General features: G+C 36.5%; 1 protein-coding gene across 1 annotated transcript in view; it reads left to right on the forward strand.

Moving 5' to 3' along the window:
- LOC138700198 (protein amalgam-like) overlaps positions 1–17,632 on the forward strand; it is a 101,879-nt gene that overhangs the window by 52,459 nt on the left and 31,788 nt on the right. The window contains exons 3-4 of the mRNA XM_069826630.1: positions 345–557; positions 7,142–7,263. Of these exons, the coding sequence (XP_069682731.1) occupies positions 345–557; positions 7,142–7,263 (335 nt within the window). The remainder of the gene's footprint in view (positions 1–344; positions 558–7,141; positions 7,264–17,632) is intronic.

Consider the following 17,632-nt stretch of genomic DNA (forward strand, 5'->3'; position numbering starts at 1 on the left):
TGAAGCCGAAACAGAGAAAACGCAAAACAACAAAGCCTTTGGAAAATCCAAAGATTTCAAAGGATAATACCAAACACAATCAAAGGATGAAACCTTTGGCAAATATCTGTGAAAACACAAACTTGTATTTTAAGAGTGTGAACTCTATTTATTGTTTTGCGTTTTTTCTATTTCGGATTCAATTCGCCTCTTCAGCTAGAAAAGTGTGATGACAAAAATTCTGCCGATCACTACTCTAGGACAGAGTGGAGAAAGAAAAATCTCTAACGAGAAATTCCAAATTGTAGAGTATATTATATGTTAAGTTTATCTACAAATAAACATTGTCTTTTACATTTACACAGGATTCAACGCAGTACGATGGTGGTGGGACAACCAGCTGGTGGCAGATTCAAGTAAACCTGAGCTCTCCTTTTCACCTAGAATCAAACTGTTACAAAACAACACTTTGCAAGTGTCTGATCTCCGTGCCGAGGATACAGGAGAATATAGATGTCAAATTATACGACCAGAACCTTGGGGATCAATTCAGCAAGTTCATGCCATCGAAGTTTTATGTAAGTAAAGGAAGAATATAAAGTGCCCAGCTTTATAAATGAGTAGCCTAAGAGCCCAAGTTCTTATTTATAACGCGTATCCAGCTTTTGACTAGATCAGATAAGCAACCCCTAATAGGCCTATATTCCTATACAGGTGGCCTATTTATCTTGTGCACCTATCATACCTTTTTTATTTGGATAGGTATTGGAATTTTTGTTTTTGAGCGTTATGTTAGAACGAGGGGCTAACATAAGTGTGGAGATTTGGTGCATGCAACTACATTATGGTACAAGATGTCTTCAATTTTTCAAATAACACTACATACTTTAATCATGTTACATTGATTACACATATTAAGACGAGTTCAAAAATGTAACACAATGTCACCTTCCTAATCAATAACAACAAAACGAAACAAATCGTACTTCCAATGTGATAATGTTATGCTTTGAGAGTCACAGAAGATGTTCCAAATGATGACCATTCACATTAATGCGCATTCGAAGGCGTTCCCCGAAACACCGTATGACTGCCCGGCATGTTGCTGGCTGAATGAACACACAAGCCTGTCGAATGCGTTGCTGCATGTCGTCTGGTGTTGTCAGAATGTTCTGGTACATATTGTCCTTTACAGTTCCTCACAGGAAGAAGTCGAATGGTACAGGTCCGGAGAACGTACAGGCCATTGTACGTGGATTGTAGCGTCGACATTTGTTGTGGTTTGTTTACATGTTAGACAGCAAACACACAACACACGATGTGTACGGACGTCAGTCGTCTTTCGTTTTGTGTAAGTTAATGCACAAGATGAATGGTGCACCACAACAAACGACACATTCTGATGGCATTCATTTTGTACTTTGTTGTTGTTATTGATTAGGAAGATGACATTGTGATACATTTTTGAACTCGTAATGTGTGTAATCAATGTAACATGATTAAAGTATGTAGTGTTATTTGAAAAATTTATGACGTCACGTGTATCTTGTACCATAATGGAGTTACATGCACCAAATCTCTACAGTCATGTTAGCCTCTGGTTTTAACATAACTCTCAAAAACAAAAATTACAATACCTATCCAAACAAAAAAGTTATAATAGGTGCACAAGATAAATGGGACGCCCTGTATGTTGCAGAATGTGTTCGACATAGTATCATGAAGCGATGGTAAGAAAATAGTGAAGAATTGTGTCTTGATTGCAAAAGAAGCGCAAATGTATACCGAGAATGCCTGCCCAAACTTCGTATTTTACTCCAAATTTTATTCGAACTTCTCGGAATTTCAACCCTGTCCCTCGCATAGAAATTAACTCTTAGTTAATGATGCGTCTCATAATAACGTAATAGGAGTCCGCCGAGTAAGCTCTGTGGTAGCGCGTCTGAATCCAGAATAGTCGGCTCGGGTACGATTCCCGACGGGGTCATAAATTTTCATGTAAAATACGATCGTTGACTGATTGCGGTAATGAATGTCATTACCATGGTGATATGACGATGCATAAGTATCCATTATCAAACCAACGCCGATAAAATTTATTTATGGTTGAATCGTAAAGGTTGTTCAACAGAGGTGCATCTATGTACGTAAAGTACGACTTAACGGGCTAGCACCTTTTATTTTACACTTTACGGGCTACACAGCCGTTTCATTTAACATCTCATTCACCAACTTCTTTTTTCGCCATTCATTAAATAGTGACAGCAGCGAATAGGGATTATAAAGAATGGACACTGAGCGAATTTTCCTGTGTTTTGTTTCTCTGTGCGCCAGCGGTTAGTTCCACTTTCAAGCGCTAGAGGTAGTGTAATCGAGCATACGCTAAGATAATAATTGAGAATAGAGTTGAGGCACAGGATCCAAACATCGCCTACCTTATTGCATAATCCAGTAACGCTTTGCTTCAAATAAATTCAAGTTAACAGCTTTTCCTTATTTCTCAGTGACAAACTAGTTGTAATAATAATATTTTATATTTCAGATATAATACATTATATTACAAAATAATATAAGACATTATAAAATTAAGTATCGAATTCGTTTAATATTTGTATAATAATATAATATAGGTATATGGTTTTACTTCTCGTAAGAGTTTTGTTTTTCCATTTTCAGCGCTATCAAATCATTACATATTTTAATTGTTATTGGGGTCAACGTTTCAACTCTCATTATAAAGGAACTCTAGAGTCTAGACATTGCAGTTAATGAAGGATTTATTATTTTATGGATCCAATTTATTTTATTTGAGTACATAATGTACAGCTGTCAAAAAAAAAAAAAAGTGGCCGCACTCGTGAACAGCGAATATTTTCAAAGTCCACTTCGGGTCGCGGCGATGTTACACGATGCATGTGCTTGTACAAGTAGTTCCGGAACTATGAAAATGTTCCATATCTGCTCCTCGCAGACCAGCGGTAGAGTGCTTGTTTAATGATTCAAAGGTTCTTGGTTCGTGCCTTCTTCAAGTTTTCATTTTATTTTTAATCGTTCTTTAGCGATGTAAATGATATTCAAATTATCATTTATATACAGTTATCGTTCTTGATGGATATCACGTTATTTATATTTTGTTATCATTCTTTAGAGATATGAATAAAATTCAAGTCATCATTTGTATTCTGTTATCGTTTTATAACGATATGAATAATAATTATTACTATTGTAGCTACAGTATCTCCAATGGGGGTTAGCCCTATTTTACATATGTATGTTAGGGCTATAGTTTTATACACAAAAAAGATAAGCATAAAGAGAAATGGAAAAGAAAATTAAATTAGCTTACGCGATGTAAACAAAACATAAACAATCCGTAAATTAGGCATTGCGATTGCAAAACAAATATCAGTTATCAATTTGAAACATACAAAAACATTAACAACACACATACGTAACACTTCTATAACACAAATATGCAACTTTCCGTACCATACATAATAAATTAATACACAATAGTCACACAAACACAATCAAACTATAATTACGACATTGCGACGACATCAAGCATCCCATAACTGACTCACATACATAACAAATCAAGCATCCGTTGCAACACATACACTTCAACATAATAACCACACTTTTAAAAGTTACAAATTTGGCTCCAAGAAAAATAAATAGGACACTGTTACTAATTACTATTCTTCTACAATTTCTTAAATACATCTGTAATAAATCTGTGAAATTCCGATATGAATAATATTCACGTTTTTTATATTGTTATCGTTCTTTAGCGATATAAATAATATTCAAGTTATCATTTATATTGTTTTACTTCATTAGCATTATAAAATAATATTCAAGTTATTTATATTGTTATTGTTCTTTCGCAATATAAATAATCTGTATTTTATGTAGGTAATTATTACAACACAAATAAACATCTTTCTTTGTAAAATAGGTTATTTTATTTAGATAATTAAATACGTATTATATAATATCTTATATTAATTAAACAAACCGATATTTATCATTTATATTGTGTTATCGTTCTTTAGTGATACTGTATAAATAATATTAAAGTTATTTATATAGTAATCGTTCTTTAGCGATATAAATAACATAAATTTAATATTAGGTTTGGAAAAATCCAGTTGCATAATACTGGTATTAGTTTTTCTTTTTGTATTATTACATTATACTATCTTGAACCACAATAAAATGAAAAGGAGTAACGAGGAATTGAACCTGAGACGTTGGCATCTAAATTCCGACGTTCGTCCGCTGAGCTACGAGGGCAAAAGTGTGGAAACATTTTCGGAAAAATTGGCCCAATCACACTCTAAGATTTTCTGATGATTCGTAGAAGCTAGTCCAGGATGCGGGGGGCAAAGGCTAATTGAGATTTCCCGATCTCTGATAGGGTCAAACATCCTGATAGAATTAATATTTAACCCTTGCCGTGACTTTCGGTGAAGTCCGGTGGGCCCAATTAGTCAAATCCACTCTCCTCATCTCCACGCTTGGGCCCCCTGGAATTTAATAAGATGCGAAAGAGATAGTAGTGTGCGGAAAGCAACGGGATGTTACAGCATTTAGGCCTATCCTTCCCAAGAAAAACTGCAAACATGAACAAAGGAAGCTTTAAATAGAAGAAGAAGGATCTTCTGCGGACCTCTGGAAAAAAGAACTAAGGAAGAGACTAGTGAAGTGCTTTGTGTGGAGTGTGGCATTGTATGGGGAAGGAACATGGACATTACGACGAAATGAACAGAAACGAATTGAAGCATATGAAATGTGGATGTGGAGAAGAACGGTGCGTGTGAAGTGGACAGACAGAATAAGAAATAAAATTGTATTTGAAAAAGTGAGTGAAGAAAGAATTATGCTGAAACTGATTAGAAAGATAAAAAGTAACTGGTTGGGTCTCTGGTTGAAAAGAATAATAGACGACATTAGGATATGTGGATCATATGCGGAGACTAAGAGGAAGGCAGAAAATAGGAAAGATTGGAGATTGCTGGGTTTGCAATGAAAGACCTGCCCATGGACAGAACACTTATGTATGTATGTTGAGAATGCCTGGAATATCGTGTCTAAAAACAGTCGCTATTTGCAAAGACTAGTCAATTCCATGCCCACTCGACTGCAAGATGATCGAGATAAGAGGAAGATAGACTAAATATTGAATTGTGGCTTTTTGTTTTGTTTTTTGAACGCTTAATTGTTTGAATGTTTTAAGGCCGACGCCAGTAAATTTGTTTTGTTTATTGAGAATAAAATCTTTTTTCTTTCCATTTGCAGCCACAATATCATAATGATAAAGTCATGGCATAATATATTAATGAACCTGATGTTAATTACTAAAATAATCGTAAAAGAGAAAGGAGCCATTATGTATAGTTTGTCTCTCTCAAAAACAGAACAAAAAAGAACATAAAAAGCACGTGGTTGTAGTCGAACGCAGGACCTCATGAATAAGATGCCTGAACGCTACCATTATGCTATCGAATCACAGAATGAATACTTCAATTATAACTGTAGATATCAGACAACGTGGTCCAACAACATGTAACATCGCCTGTCTCCGAATTGTAGCGAAGATACCCGAAGGGAACTTTGTTTCAGGAGGGCGGCCACTTTTTCTTTTGACAGCTGTACCTAGATGTATTAATTGTATGTGTTATATTTCCGCTGTGTCGACTGCTAGCTGGTGTGATGTCAGCGCCAACTCTAGGGACAAAACAGAATCTGACGCTTTAGCTGGCTTGAAGGTCATTGAAATCAGTCCGGCTACATCAAAGGTACCAACGCGAAGTGTCCATTCTTTATAATCCCTATTCGCTGGTGACAGCTCCTTATAATATCAATCTCGAGATTTTCCTAGTATTGCTTGTTCTGCTTCTGCCAATATTTCGTCAGGAATTTCAATGCAATCTATTTCTACAAATTAATCTCAGACAAAACCATTTGTAGTACACACTTTTGTTTTATTTTCCTACCGTACTAACCGATTATGATGTTTTCTCTATCATAATAACTGATTAAGACGTTGCTCAAGTGTTATTTTATCTACAAATTCTCAATCAATTCTGTTCCAGCAACATGCAAAATACAATTATTAATTTATTTTCTCATAAGTTATACGATTCAAAATGCCATAAAACGTTGAATAATACACGACCGTTATAAGAACTCAACATGCTCACATGGATAACTAAACTTTCTGTCGCTCGTTTAGTTAAATTCCATGTTCGCATGTTAAGTTTTACATAACGACTTGTTACTTACTTACAAATGGCTTTAAAGGAACCCGAAGGTTCATTGCCGCCCTCACATAAGCCCACCATCGGTCCCTATCCTGTGCAAGGTTAATCCAGTCTCTATCATCATATCCCACCTCCCTCAAATCCATTTTAATATTATCCTCCCATCTACGTCTCGGCCTCCCCAAAGGTATTTTTGCCTCCGGTCTCCCAACTAACATCTATATGCATTTCTGGATTCGCCCATACGTGCTACATGCCCTGCCCATCTCAAACGTCTGGATTTAATGTTCCTAATTAGGTCAGGTGAAGAATACAATGCGTGCAGTTCTGCGTTGTGTAACTTTCTCCATTCTCCTGTAACTTCATCCCTCTTAGCCCCAAATATTTTCCTAAGAACCTTATTCTCAAACACCCTTAATCTCTGTTCCTCTCTCAGAGTGAGAGTCCAAGTTTCACAACCATACAGAACAACCGGTAATATAATTGTTTTATAAATTCTAATTTTCAGATTTTTTGACAGCAGACTAGATGACAAAAGCTTCTCAACCGAATAATAACACACACTTCTTGTAACATGGCCTAAATAACTATTTTGGATTTGAATAATGACCTGAACCTTGCTCGAAGCATAACTTGTAAATAATAATTTAAATCCGTTGTTAATTGCAGAAGGCTCCTGGTTATAGACACATTTATGTAAAAATAATCTTTTCATGCTCAGTAAAATATACAATGATAAAATCGCACTGATTACGCAAATATCCAATATTTATTTTTATGTTCACATATTAAGACCAAAATTACGGTATATTATACTTTCAGAAATAAGCTATTTAGATACAAAAGAGAAAATAGTTTAAAACTGAAAATGAAAAACATACGACTGTTTTCAGATCCACCATCGGTTACTCCAGTTCCCGAAAGCGGTCTTGTTGAAGTGGAATTAGGAGAAGAAGTTGTGATTGGGTGTAAACCTTCAGGAGTGCCACACCCCATCGTCACATGGTCTAATGAGGCATGTATAACTCTCTACTTACCGGTGCATACTATTATTATTATTATTATTATTATTATTATTATTATTATTATTATTATTATTAGGGCGGCAATGAACCTTCGGATTCCTTAAAAGCCAGTAAGTATTATTATTATTATTATTATTATTATTATTATTATTATTATTATTATTATTATTATTATTATTACTACTACTATATTTTGTTAAGTTAATTTATACCCTAGATCATAATATATAGCCAGATTGCTCGGCCTTATAGGCTTTGACGGTAACAACTTTTGTCAGGTTTACTATGCTGCCATCTAGTTGTTACATAAGGAGTCACGTCGTAACTCCCATTTGAATTGCATTAGCGACTGTACTGTCATCTCTTGTTAGTTTACGGCGACGGGTGGCGATCCTGGCTGTTGTTCTCTTCAAAGTGCTGCCGATTTTAACATAGGGATGAGGAATCTGTTATATATGTGACCAGGGTTTACACACGCTTTAATATCTGTGGTCATATCGCGTGTTAGAATCTCTGGATATACCAGGAGGTCGTGGTTAACTTACTATTGTTGAATTCTTGTTTTCTGTTGTATTTTGTAGATGCCTTGTGTTCATGTAACTGATTTAAGATTTTGATTAATGTTTATGATACAGATGACTGAGGGGGTGATGAATCGTGGCTTTCAATCATTCCGATACTTCACCAGAAACATGTCCTTTTATGCCCCTCACAACTTCCACTATTTCTTAAAATCATTCATAAAATAACAAACAGATTTCATAATGCCCTTTAAAATGCTCTGTGAACACTCTCCTGTTTATAATCTAATCAAAACGTACACGTATAAAGATTCTGAAGAGCTTCTCTTCTCGAGCACAATTTATATATCGATTTACGAGTCACAAAAGGCCGCTTTTGCTAGCCGTCACCTAAAATAAAATAATGTATTTTGAAAAAAGGCGTGCGTTTGCCGTTAAACCGCAATATGGGATTTAAAGCCCAAATTTTGTTTTGTATTTTATCAAAAAAAATTCCGTACGAGTAAGTGCCGGTAATTTTAAAGATACGATGGAAATGTATGATGTCATTGATGACATTTTATTTTAGTACGTTATTTTACGACGTTTTAGCAACATCTTTGGTTATTTAGCGTCTGAATGAGATGGAGGTGATAATGCCGGTGAAATGAATCCGGGGTCCAGCACAGAAATTTACCCAGCATTTGCTCATATTGGGTTGAGGGAAATCCCCGGAAAAAACCTCAACTAGGTAACTTGCCCCGACCGGGAATCGAATCCGGACCACCTGGTTTCGCGGCTAGGCGCGCTAACCGTTATTCCACAGGTGTGGACTCAATGATGACATCACTGCTACGGAAATATAAGCACTTAATTAAAATTATTCTCTTAACTCCTCTCTCTTCCTTCTCTGCTTACTTTCTTCTCTTTACTTCCCTCTTTTTCGTCTTCACATATCTGACAATTACAGTCTAGTTCACATATCTGATAATTACACTCTAGTTTTATATATATCACATACATTACATTACAATTTTACAATTTATTTACTCGCCACTGCGGACGTTGGGATTCGATCCAGGAACCTTCATATCTCATTATTCTTTTGTTATTATTTTTATTATTTTCATTATTTGTCCAACACCTTAGCCATTAAGCCATTAAAACAAGTTACAAATAAATTATCAAAATCATCTCTCTGTAAAATTGCAACTACTATTTCTATGATAATAATCTATAAACAAAACAATAGATGGCGCTAAACGTAATACAGAATAGGTTGACAGGTTATAAATTCGTAGCTATTCATATTGCCAACCTGGATGGCTCAAGCGGTAGGGGCACGGCATGTCTCTATTGCTCGGTCCGAAAGGTTGTGGGTTTGAGTCCCGCCTTGGGCATGGGTGTCGTATACGTTCTACTTTAAGAAAGCCAACGCGAGGAAAATATACGTTAACGTGGATAGATATTATATTGTCACTAGAAAGTGTAAAAAAATTGTTCAGTTTTATAGAGAATGTAATATTGTTAGGCCTATTACCAGATATTATTTCAAGTCTGGAAACCAGTGGTAATACTAAAGTGAGTGCAACGCGAGGAAAATATACGACAGACTTTAACGTGGATAGATATTATATCGTCACTAGAAAGTGTACAAAAAAAGTTTAGTAGAGAATAAAACTTACTTCCATCAGAAGAACCAAAGAATTGTGTGCATTGTGAAAAACATTGAACGTTAAAACTCACAAACGATCGTCAAAAAATACTTGGTTTGAAGAGTGTAAATTTTCAATTTTGCAGAATACCGTTCTTACGTATTGTTGCCTTCACGAAATTTCTTTACTAATAACTAGTAATGGAGGTAACTTAAGCATAGTTACCGTACGAGTATGTGTTTCTTACAAGACATCGCCAAAGTGTACCCAGTACCCAAGATACGGCAAGGAGAAATTAAGTTCAAAAGCTTATGCTACTCGAATAGTCGAAGTGAATGATGAATAAAACAGAATGGTGAGTACTAAATATTATATACTCTTAATTTAATCGCATTAACTCTATAATATCTTATGATGATGGATGCAGAATTTCTGCACGGAAATATCATATGTACTTCGGTACAGCGTATTTTAGATTTCACCTCCCATCCCCAGCCATTCCCAATTTGAAATTTCAAATGGCACCCCTATATTTTTATACTTAAATATTAAAGACCATTCAATTGTTTATACAACACATTCATTTGTTGTTGCATCTTTTCTTTTCTATCGTCGCCTGACAACCTGGATTATTGTTATTGTTGATTAGAGCTGAAGAGAATAAAGCTACAAAAACTTATTCAGCATTTCTTGTAATAGTTGTGTGTGTATTAAATTATTTTAAAATGGTATATACCCTTCAAGAGAGAATATAAATTATCCTTATTGATTAAATATAGGAAATTACACAAAATAACCTGTGTTTTATCCTACATTCAACTGATAATAACGAAGCTTCTTATAATCACTACAGTCTGCCTGGTATTTAGATGAATTTTCTTTTATCCTATGCACTGTTCTGATCGAAATGTCACATTATTGAGTGATGGCTCTGATTGATTCACCTTTTTTAAACCGTTCCAATATTTGTAACTTCTGCTTCAACATAAGTAGGCCAACACATTTTTTGTTCCCTGCCATGCTACCATCGTGTACGAGTATCTGCACATTACTGCACTGGTTCAACTGATTAGCGGACCCTGTGCAGCGCGGGGGAGGGTGCGTTGACTTACCTTGTATCGTGAAGTATACGAGAGTGAGCGTCTATTTGTGGAGTTCCACTGTAGAAACACCAACTTCAGTGACTTTGAAAAATATATTTTTTTCCAGCTAGATTGAGATTCTGGCCTACTTTGGCGCTCTGAGTGTTTGTCTTCGCGACAATTTGAAAGTGGGAGCGAGGTTGGAACAGTTGAAGTATTAGATGCAGAAGTCTCTAATGCAGACCAATTAGATTCTGCAAGATTGGTGTAGCAATGTTTACATCATTAGTGGTCCCCTGCGGTGGCTGAGACTGTCAGGCACAAGGTCCGGTTTCGAGTCCCGGTATTTTTCATTAAATGTTGTATCGATAAAAGGTCTAAGTTCATATACGGGTTCAAGAAACGAATGTGTGATCAATATTAATATTAAAGTAGGAACATAAAACAGATACCTGGAGTGTTGACATGAAGTCTACTGGACATAGACAACAGAAAATATCAGCCATGAACCAGAATAGGTAGCGTAATTGGATAAAATAGGTAGTTCTGTAGGCCGCCATCTTGCGGCTGCAAAAGAAATCACGTAGGAGAGCGTTGTAATATTTTCTATTTAGTTCGAATTTTAACAGACTTCATCCTATATGATAGGTAACCACACATCAAGGACTCTGTTGAAGTTCTCAGATGACTCTATCGGCCAACCGAGCTTCTCCTCAGGTAAGATTGTTCTTCGACACTTTTACTCGGAATCTTCCTTAATGAAATTCAAAATTCTGTGGAAAAGGTCCTTTGAGAGTAAAATAACTTCTGAATTTAGTTTCACTGTCGATCACATGGCGTTTTACAAGAACATTGTTGGCCCCCCTCCCTTTTCCTATTCTTGAAACTCTTGTAGAGTCATTACGAAGATACTGTAGATCAACCGATTGTTTTTGGCGGCAGAAATTTGCGTGGACGATTGCTTTGGCTGTCCAGTGAACCTAAGTTGTTCGAATATAAGTATGTATGTAAAATCTTTAAAATTAATACCCTAGCGGCAGGCTTTATATGCATCATTACTTGTAATGTCAAGCGGTGTTGTCACAGTTTCTTTGACAAGATTATCCTTAGTCACAATTATTTTTATACCGACATCAATACATTGTTTTTCACCATCATCATACACAGCGAATAAATATTAAGGTATGAGATTATTTTGAATTAAAATTGAAATTATAATTACTAACCTTTTCTGTCGTCATCAAACACCTCGAGATATGACAATGCTGTCATAATATACTCCTCGTGGCGTTGATGTCGCCGCGCCAATTAAAACTGCTAACGCATCATTGGTAGATATGCTACCGCTCCTTGTTACTGAAGAGACATCTGAGAAGGCCTAACCAATAAACAAACTCATATCTTATTTCTTCAAAGATAAGCAAGCGTCGTCTTTGACACTGGCTGGATGTTAATTAAATGCGGTTCCAGGGTTGCCATATGTACGACTATACTTAGTCGTACGCATACGACTATTTTGACTAATTGTACGAGGTACGACCGAACTCTATGTCGTATGCAATTTTGTACGACTATTTCACTGAAGGGAAACAATTATTTTGGAGCTTATAATGTTGGTTTATAATAATGAAATAAAATTGATGGTTAATTAGTCTCCCTTAGACAAGTTTTCTTCATTCAGTATGTCCTTGACTAATCCGAAAGAAACATGCTTTTAAGGGGAGAAAATGGTTTGAAACTCGATCTGATAACTATGCTTGCCATGCAAGTCATATTTGTCATCTTGAGCTCTAGGTTTCATATATGCGGCGCGGTTATATCAAAGTAATACATGTTTAATTTTATTAACTTCCTTGTTTGTTCGACAAAGGAAGTCTTTTATCAATGAAATAGTATCGCAGTAGCATTAATAAGTCCAAACGCGCCGACATTATATAGGTTTTAGGTTTGAGTCGACTGTAGATGAATTAATTTGATATAATTTTCAGCCGCCGCCGAGCCGGCCACAGATCAAATTTTTTCTGACTTTAAATGTAACAAAGTTGTTTCTAACCAAACGTTATCGTGCACGCTTTACGGTGATAGCAGTGTTCATGAAGAAATGGGTGGTGATTTTTTTTTCAATCCTGAATGTCATTGAGGATGTGGACAATAATTAGTAGTAAATTCTTAAAATTTTAAACTGCAATTTACTGGTAGACATATATAATATATATCTTATTTTATTAATCTTTATCAACTGCGATGGTTATTTTTTATCTGGCGTCAATAATATGAAAGTGATAATGCCAGCGAAATGACTCCAGCGCCGAAAGTTACCCAGCATCTGCTCTTAATGGGTTGAGGGAAAACTCCGAAAACAACCTCAACCAGGATTTGAATCTCGGCCCGCTCGTTTCACAGTCAGACATATTAACCATTATTACTACACAGCGGTGGACTAGAATTATATAGGCCTATGTGTATTAGGAAGCTGAGAAATTTACGACCATTTTATGCTGAAGTACGATAATTTTCATAAGTTGGTACGACGGTTGCGATTCCTTAATCTGGCAACCCTGGCGGATACTACGTTTATAGTAGTTTACTGACAGTTTAGCTTAACGCATCAATTGCACCTTGAAGATTGGTTGATAGGAATATGTCGTGCACAATTCGAGTCGCTTATAAAACGCATTTAGCAGCATTACTTCGTTTAATATTATGTGATTGCAGACATAATTATAGCTCCCCCTGCATAAAAATAAAAATAAAAACTTTGCATAGTGAAGTCCGGGGGGAAGTTATTTGAAACACTATATAATTATATGAAATTAGAAGCAGAAAAATGTAATGAAACTGCAGTGCCTGAATATAGAAGGCAACTAAGAAAAGTTCAACAGTGTGTCAGGAGCTACTGAGCTGCCCTTGAGAACTAGAAAACATTATCGCAGAGGAAGAAAATATAAAGAAAAAGAAACATCATTCAGTACTCCTGGAAAGTCTCACAAAGTACCTAAATATATAAACCAAGTTAATAACTTCGACAATTGTGTTATTTGGCGAACAATCCATAATTTCTGTGTACAAGAAGCATTGCTCCCACAATCCGTTAACAAGTTGTCAAACTGAGGAATAGTATTCAATTTAAAGTTGGCAGAATCAGTTTAAGCACTACAGTCGAGAAAGAGCATGGGTTTTGCTTGGACAAAAGAAAGAAAAGCAACAGAGCAATTCTATTTGAAACTTAAGAGCAGTCATCGGCAGAATTGTACTCAGGATGACATCAAGCAATGCAACCAGCAACACACATGACGTCGCATGGTTGTGGATAGGGTTGAGGGCCCGCTCAGACATCAGTGGCGTGCAGCCATCACAAACTTCATATTTACTGTACCGTAACTTTCAAGTTGCCACAGAATTCTAAGTTTATGTCATAAGTAGCCAATCTCAAGATAGCGAATAAACGTTTATCTTTCAGCCGCGATCTTTGTTTTAATTTTGCAAATTTCAATTTTGAAAAAAAAAATGTTTGCAACTGTAAGTGGAACCAAACATAGCCGCTATATTGGCGACAAATAATCTAAAGAAAGCTTATTTTTCCGTAGACAGAATTTTAAAGAAATGTAAACCACACAAACACATGTCTTCGCACCGTGTTTGTAAATATGTATCACTCTGTAAATCAGTTACTACTTGCTGCATTTCTGACTTAACCTTGCTTAGGTCTATGGTCGAAGGATTCGCAAAAAGTAAGAAATCATTTGCAATACTTTTAAAATCACTGAATGTCCGTTGTTGAAATTCAGTTTTTAGATTTAGATTAGCATAATTATTTAAATTTGATTTAGAAATGTCAGGAAGAGATTGTAAGCATGGCAAATGATGGAACTGTTCTTCCCCCATATTTGATTTCCAGATATCTATCATTGTAATGAATGATCGCACCATATCGTACATATTTACTACGTTTTGCTATTGCTCTTCGAATGTTCGTAAATATCTGTGATCTTCTGATGTTCTTTATGACATAGGCTGCATCAGTGGCGGCTCGTGCCTTTCTTGAACGGGTGTTCACAAAAAAATATGAGTAATGAACACACTGATATATATTCTCATAAAGCTGAATCACACGTCAGAGATAAATGAGTTCTAATATGCATGTACCAAATCTACGCATATAAACCAAAATTAAAACCATTAAACAAGAGTAGAGTAAAATTAATTCATAGGACTCACTTCACTGCTGTTGTAGATGGTGTTGAAGATCTGGATTTATTTGTAGAGAAACTCCATGCTCCTAGTTTTGAGAGACGCAAACTTATCAATAACTTTATTATTGAAGTCTCTAATCTTGTTAACAAGTTTTTTTTTTTTTTTTTTTTTTTTTTTTTTTTCCCACTGCCAACATAGCCTATGTACTTAATCGGTCTTCTGTCATGATGTTACGGAGGAATGTTTTAATCCTCTTTTAACTTAACACACAATTTCACACACGTCCGTTTCCAAACTTCAAATGTTACTGTTTCAACTCTCAGTACGCACCAATGCAGCTTGTATTTTCCTTAGTGCTGAACAAAAGACAACAGAATCAGCCCCCGCGCATAATGGTATTTTGAAAAGAAAGAGTAAAGAGAGAAAACGAGGAAAGAGGGAGAAAGGAACAGGATGCTAGACCCAAGAGAGCTGGAGTATCTCTCTTTCTCTGTCACTAGCACGTTAAGACTTGTTCGAGCCAGAGCTGTTGTAACCATTGTAACAAACCAGAAAATATTCTCGCCTCAGGCTATTCCACCCTGTTACAGAAAAATTGTGCGAGCTGCTGTCAACCTGTCCAATGGAGATTTAAAGACACACGGCACACGAACGGGACGTTCTCTCGAGACGAAAAATGTAGGAACGTCATTGCACATTGGAAAGTAATAGATGTACCGGTAATAATATTAATACAGTAATACGTATGATTATTGTTGGTTTTTAAGGTGTTCACGTGCTCCTGTGCTCATATAGAGGAACCGCCGCTGGGCTGCATTATAATGTCGTTTAATATTGTGTTGATAAATGCCCTTTAAAACTTTCGGGCACAATAAACACATACTATTGTTTCCATAAACTCAAGAAAAATACGTCTCCTCCTATTCTTCTTTAAATACACGTTTCCTACCTTTGGATAAAGCCATGCTTAACTAGCTATATGTTACGCCACTGGTAGCTGCTTGTACAATATACCTGCAAAGGGTTGATTGGGAGGGGGGATGTGTATTCCTTGTCTGCCCCTGCAACGTCACTTAGTAACAGGCATCGCGATGATATTTCTGCCGGCGGCTGCTGAAGAAGTTCGAAAACTACGGTCAACATAATTCCATTCCCTGAAGAAATTTAAAGAGAAGGACGGCTTGAGAAACTTCTAGAAAAAATGTGTATTGTACTAAATTATTGACATTATTAATAAATTCACAACAGTTAATATCGTTTGTGTGTGTATGTATTAAGAGTTACTTCTGATCTGCAACGGATTCTACACTATACGCCAACGAGGCGTATATAATTATGGAACGAGGAACAACGAATCTTTGGGTGATGTGAACGGTGAAGGAGGAAGTATTGAGTAACTCGATCTATACTTTTCATTTTATTTTCCGATTTCATATGACCGCCAAACACGATCTAGCTTATAAATGATATGTTTTATTTAACGACGCTCGCAACTGCAGAGGTTATATCAGCGTCGCCGGATGTGCCGGAATTTTGTCCCGCAGGAGTTCTTTTACATGCCAGTAAATCTACTGATATGAGCCTGTCGCAATTAAGCACACTTAAATGCCATCGATCTGGCCCGAGATCGAACCCGCAACCGTGGGCATAGGAGGCCAGCTCTATACCAACTCGCCAACCAGGTCGACCCTAGCTTATAATAATAGTACTTAATAATAATAATAATAATAATAATAATAATAATAATAATAATAATAATCATAATCATAATAATAATAACAATAATACGTTAATATTTTTTATTTATTCTGGTGGAGTTAAGGCCATCAGGCCTTCTCTTCCACACCACCAGAAATACGTAACGCCGGTCTCGCCTCGCATAACCGACGAATAGTTCACACGGTGCGAAATAATCACTGCGAGGCAAGCACCTATGATTGCATTCAAAAGCCGACTGGGACTGCCTCACCGGTGATACACATAATTGCGAGACAAGGTATTCACTGAACGTGAGGCAATCTCGCGAAGAAGCCTCGCTTCGTGGATACGCGGTTTTAGGTTTCCAATGAGCGAGGCAAGCATCATGAGACAACGTCACGAGAAAGCTTCGCTTCGTGGATACGAAGCTTTAGATCCCGAAGGTACAGTGTGTTTGACAATTTATGGTTGCTAACATTACAGACGTGCGCTACACTTTCATAAGCTATGTTATAGGGCAGGGCCGGGAAATAGCCACTCTCAGAGAGCTTAGCTTCTCCCGCTACAGTTGTGTAATACGTAGATACTCAAGCTGACTGCTCTGGTTACAGTACTGTTATAGGAGTTACGGGCGATTGCGAAATGCTGCACTTTGCACCAGTTTTTGATCTCATACTTGTCCACCCCAGAAAGTTTCGTGAAGATTCTTTTCGGGAGGTCCGAATCCTTCCCTTGTAGGAGCATTTCTAAGGACATGTTGCGGTACTTCTGATGGAAGATGAAACAGCGAACTGTTGTTGTTTGCGTATATGCAGCACTAACAGTGACTTTTGTTGTTTCACCGGATTCTTACCGAAAGTTCGGTGGGGTACTGTACGTCTGTAAGAGTTTGTCATAAAGCTCTGAAGATATTATCTTGAAATACAGTATATGGAGTGTTCCCTGGAGTTAAGCTGGATCGTGTCAACTTGGATTTCAATTGCATCTTTTCCGATAACCAAAGGTGTATTTCCGTTAATATGTGGTTTAATGCTGTTACTATGCCAACTAATTCTGTATTTATTAATGAAACCATGACTAAGTGTCCAGTAATGTGCACAAGGATCACATACATGCCCCCTGTATTTATTACAATCACCATATTCTGAGCTATCTTGTGTACTTAATGTAACTGTTCAAGGGTACTGTTTTCGGGGGACGTTTAATGTTTTTAAATACATCATCTTATGC

Source organism: Periplaneta americana, chromosome 5 (genome assembly GCF_040183065.1).
Source record: "Periplaneta americana isolate PAMFEO1 chromosome 5, P.americana_PAMFEO1_priV1, whole genome shotgun sequence".
In the NCBI taxonomy this organism is placed as follows: Eukaryota; Metazoa; Arthropoda; class Insecta; order Blattodea; family Blattidae; genus Periplaneta; species Periplaneta americana.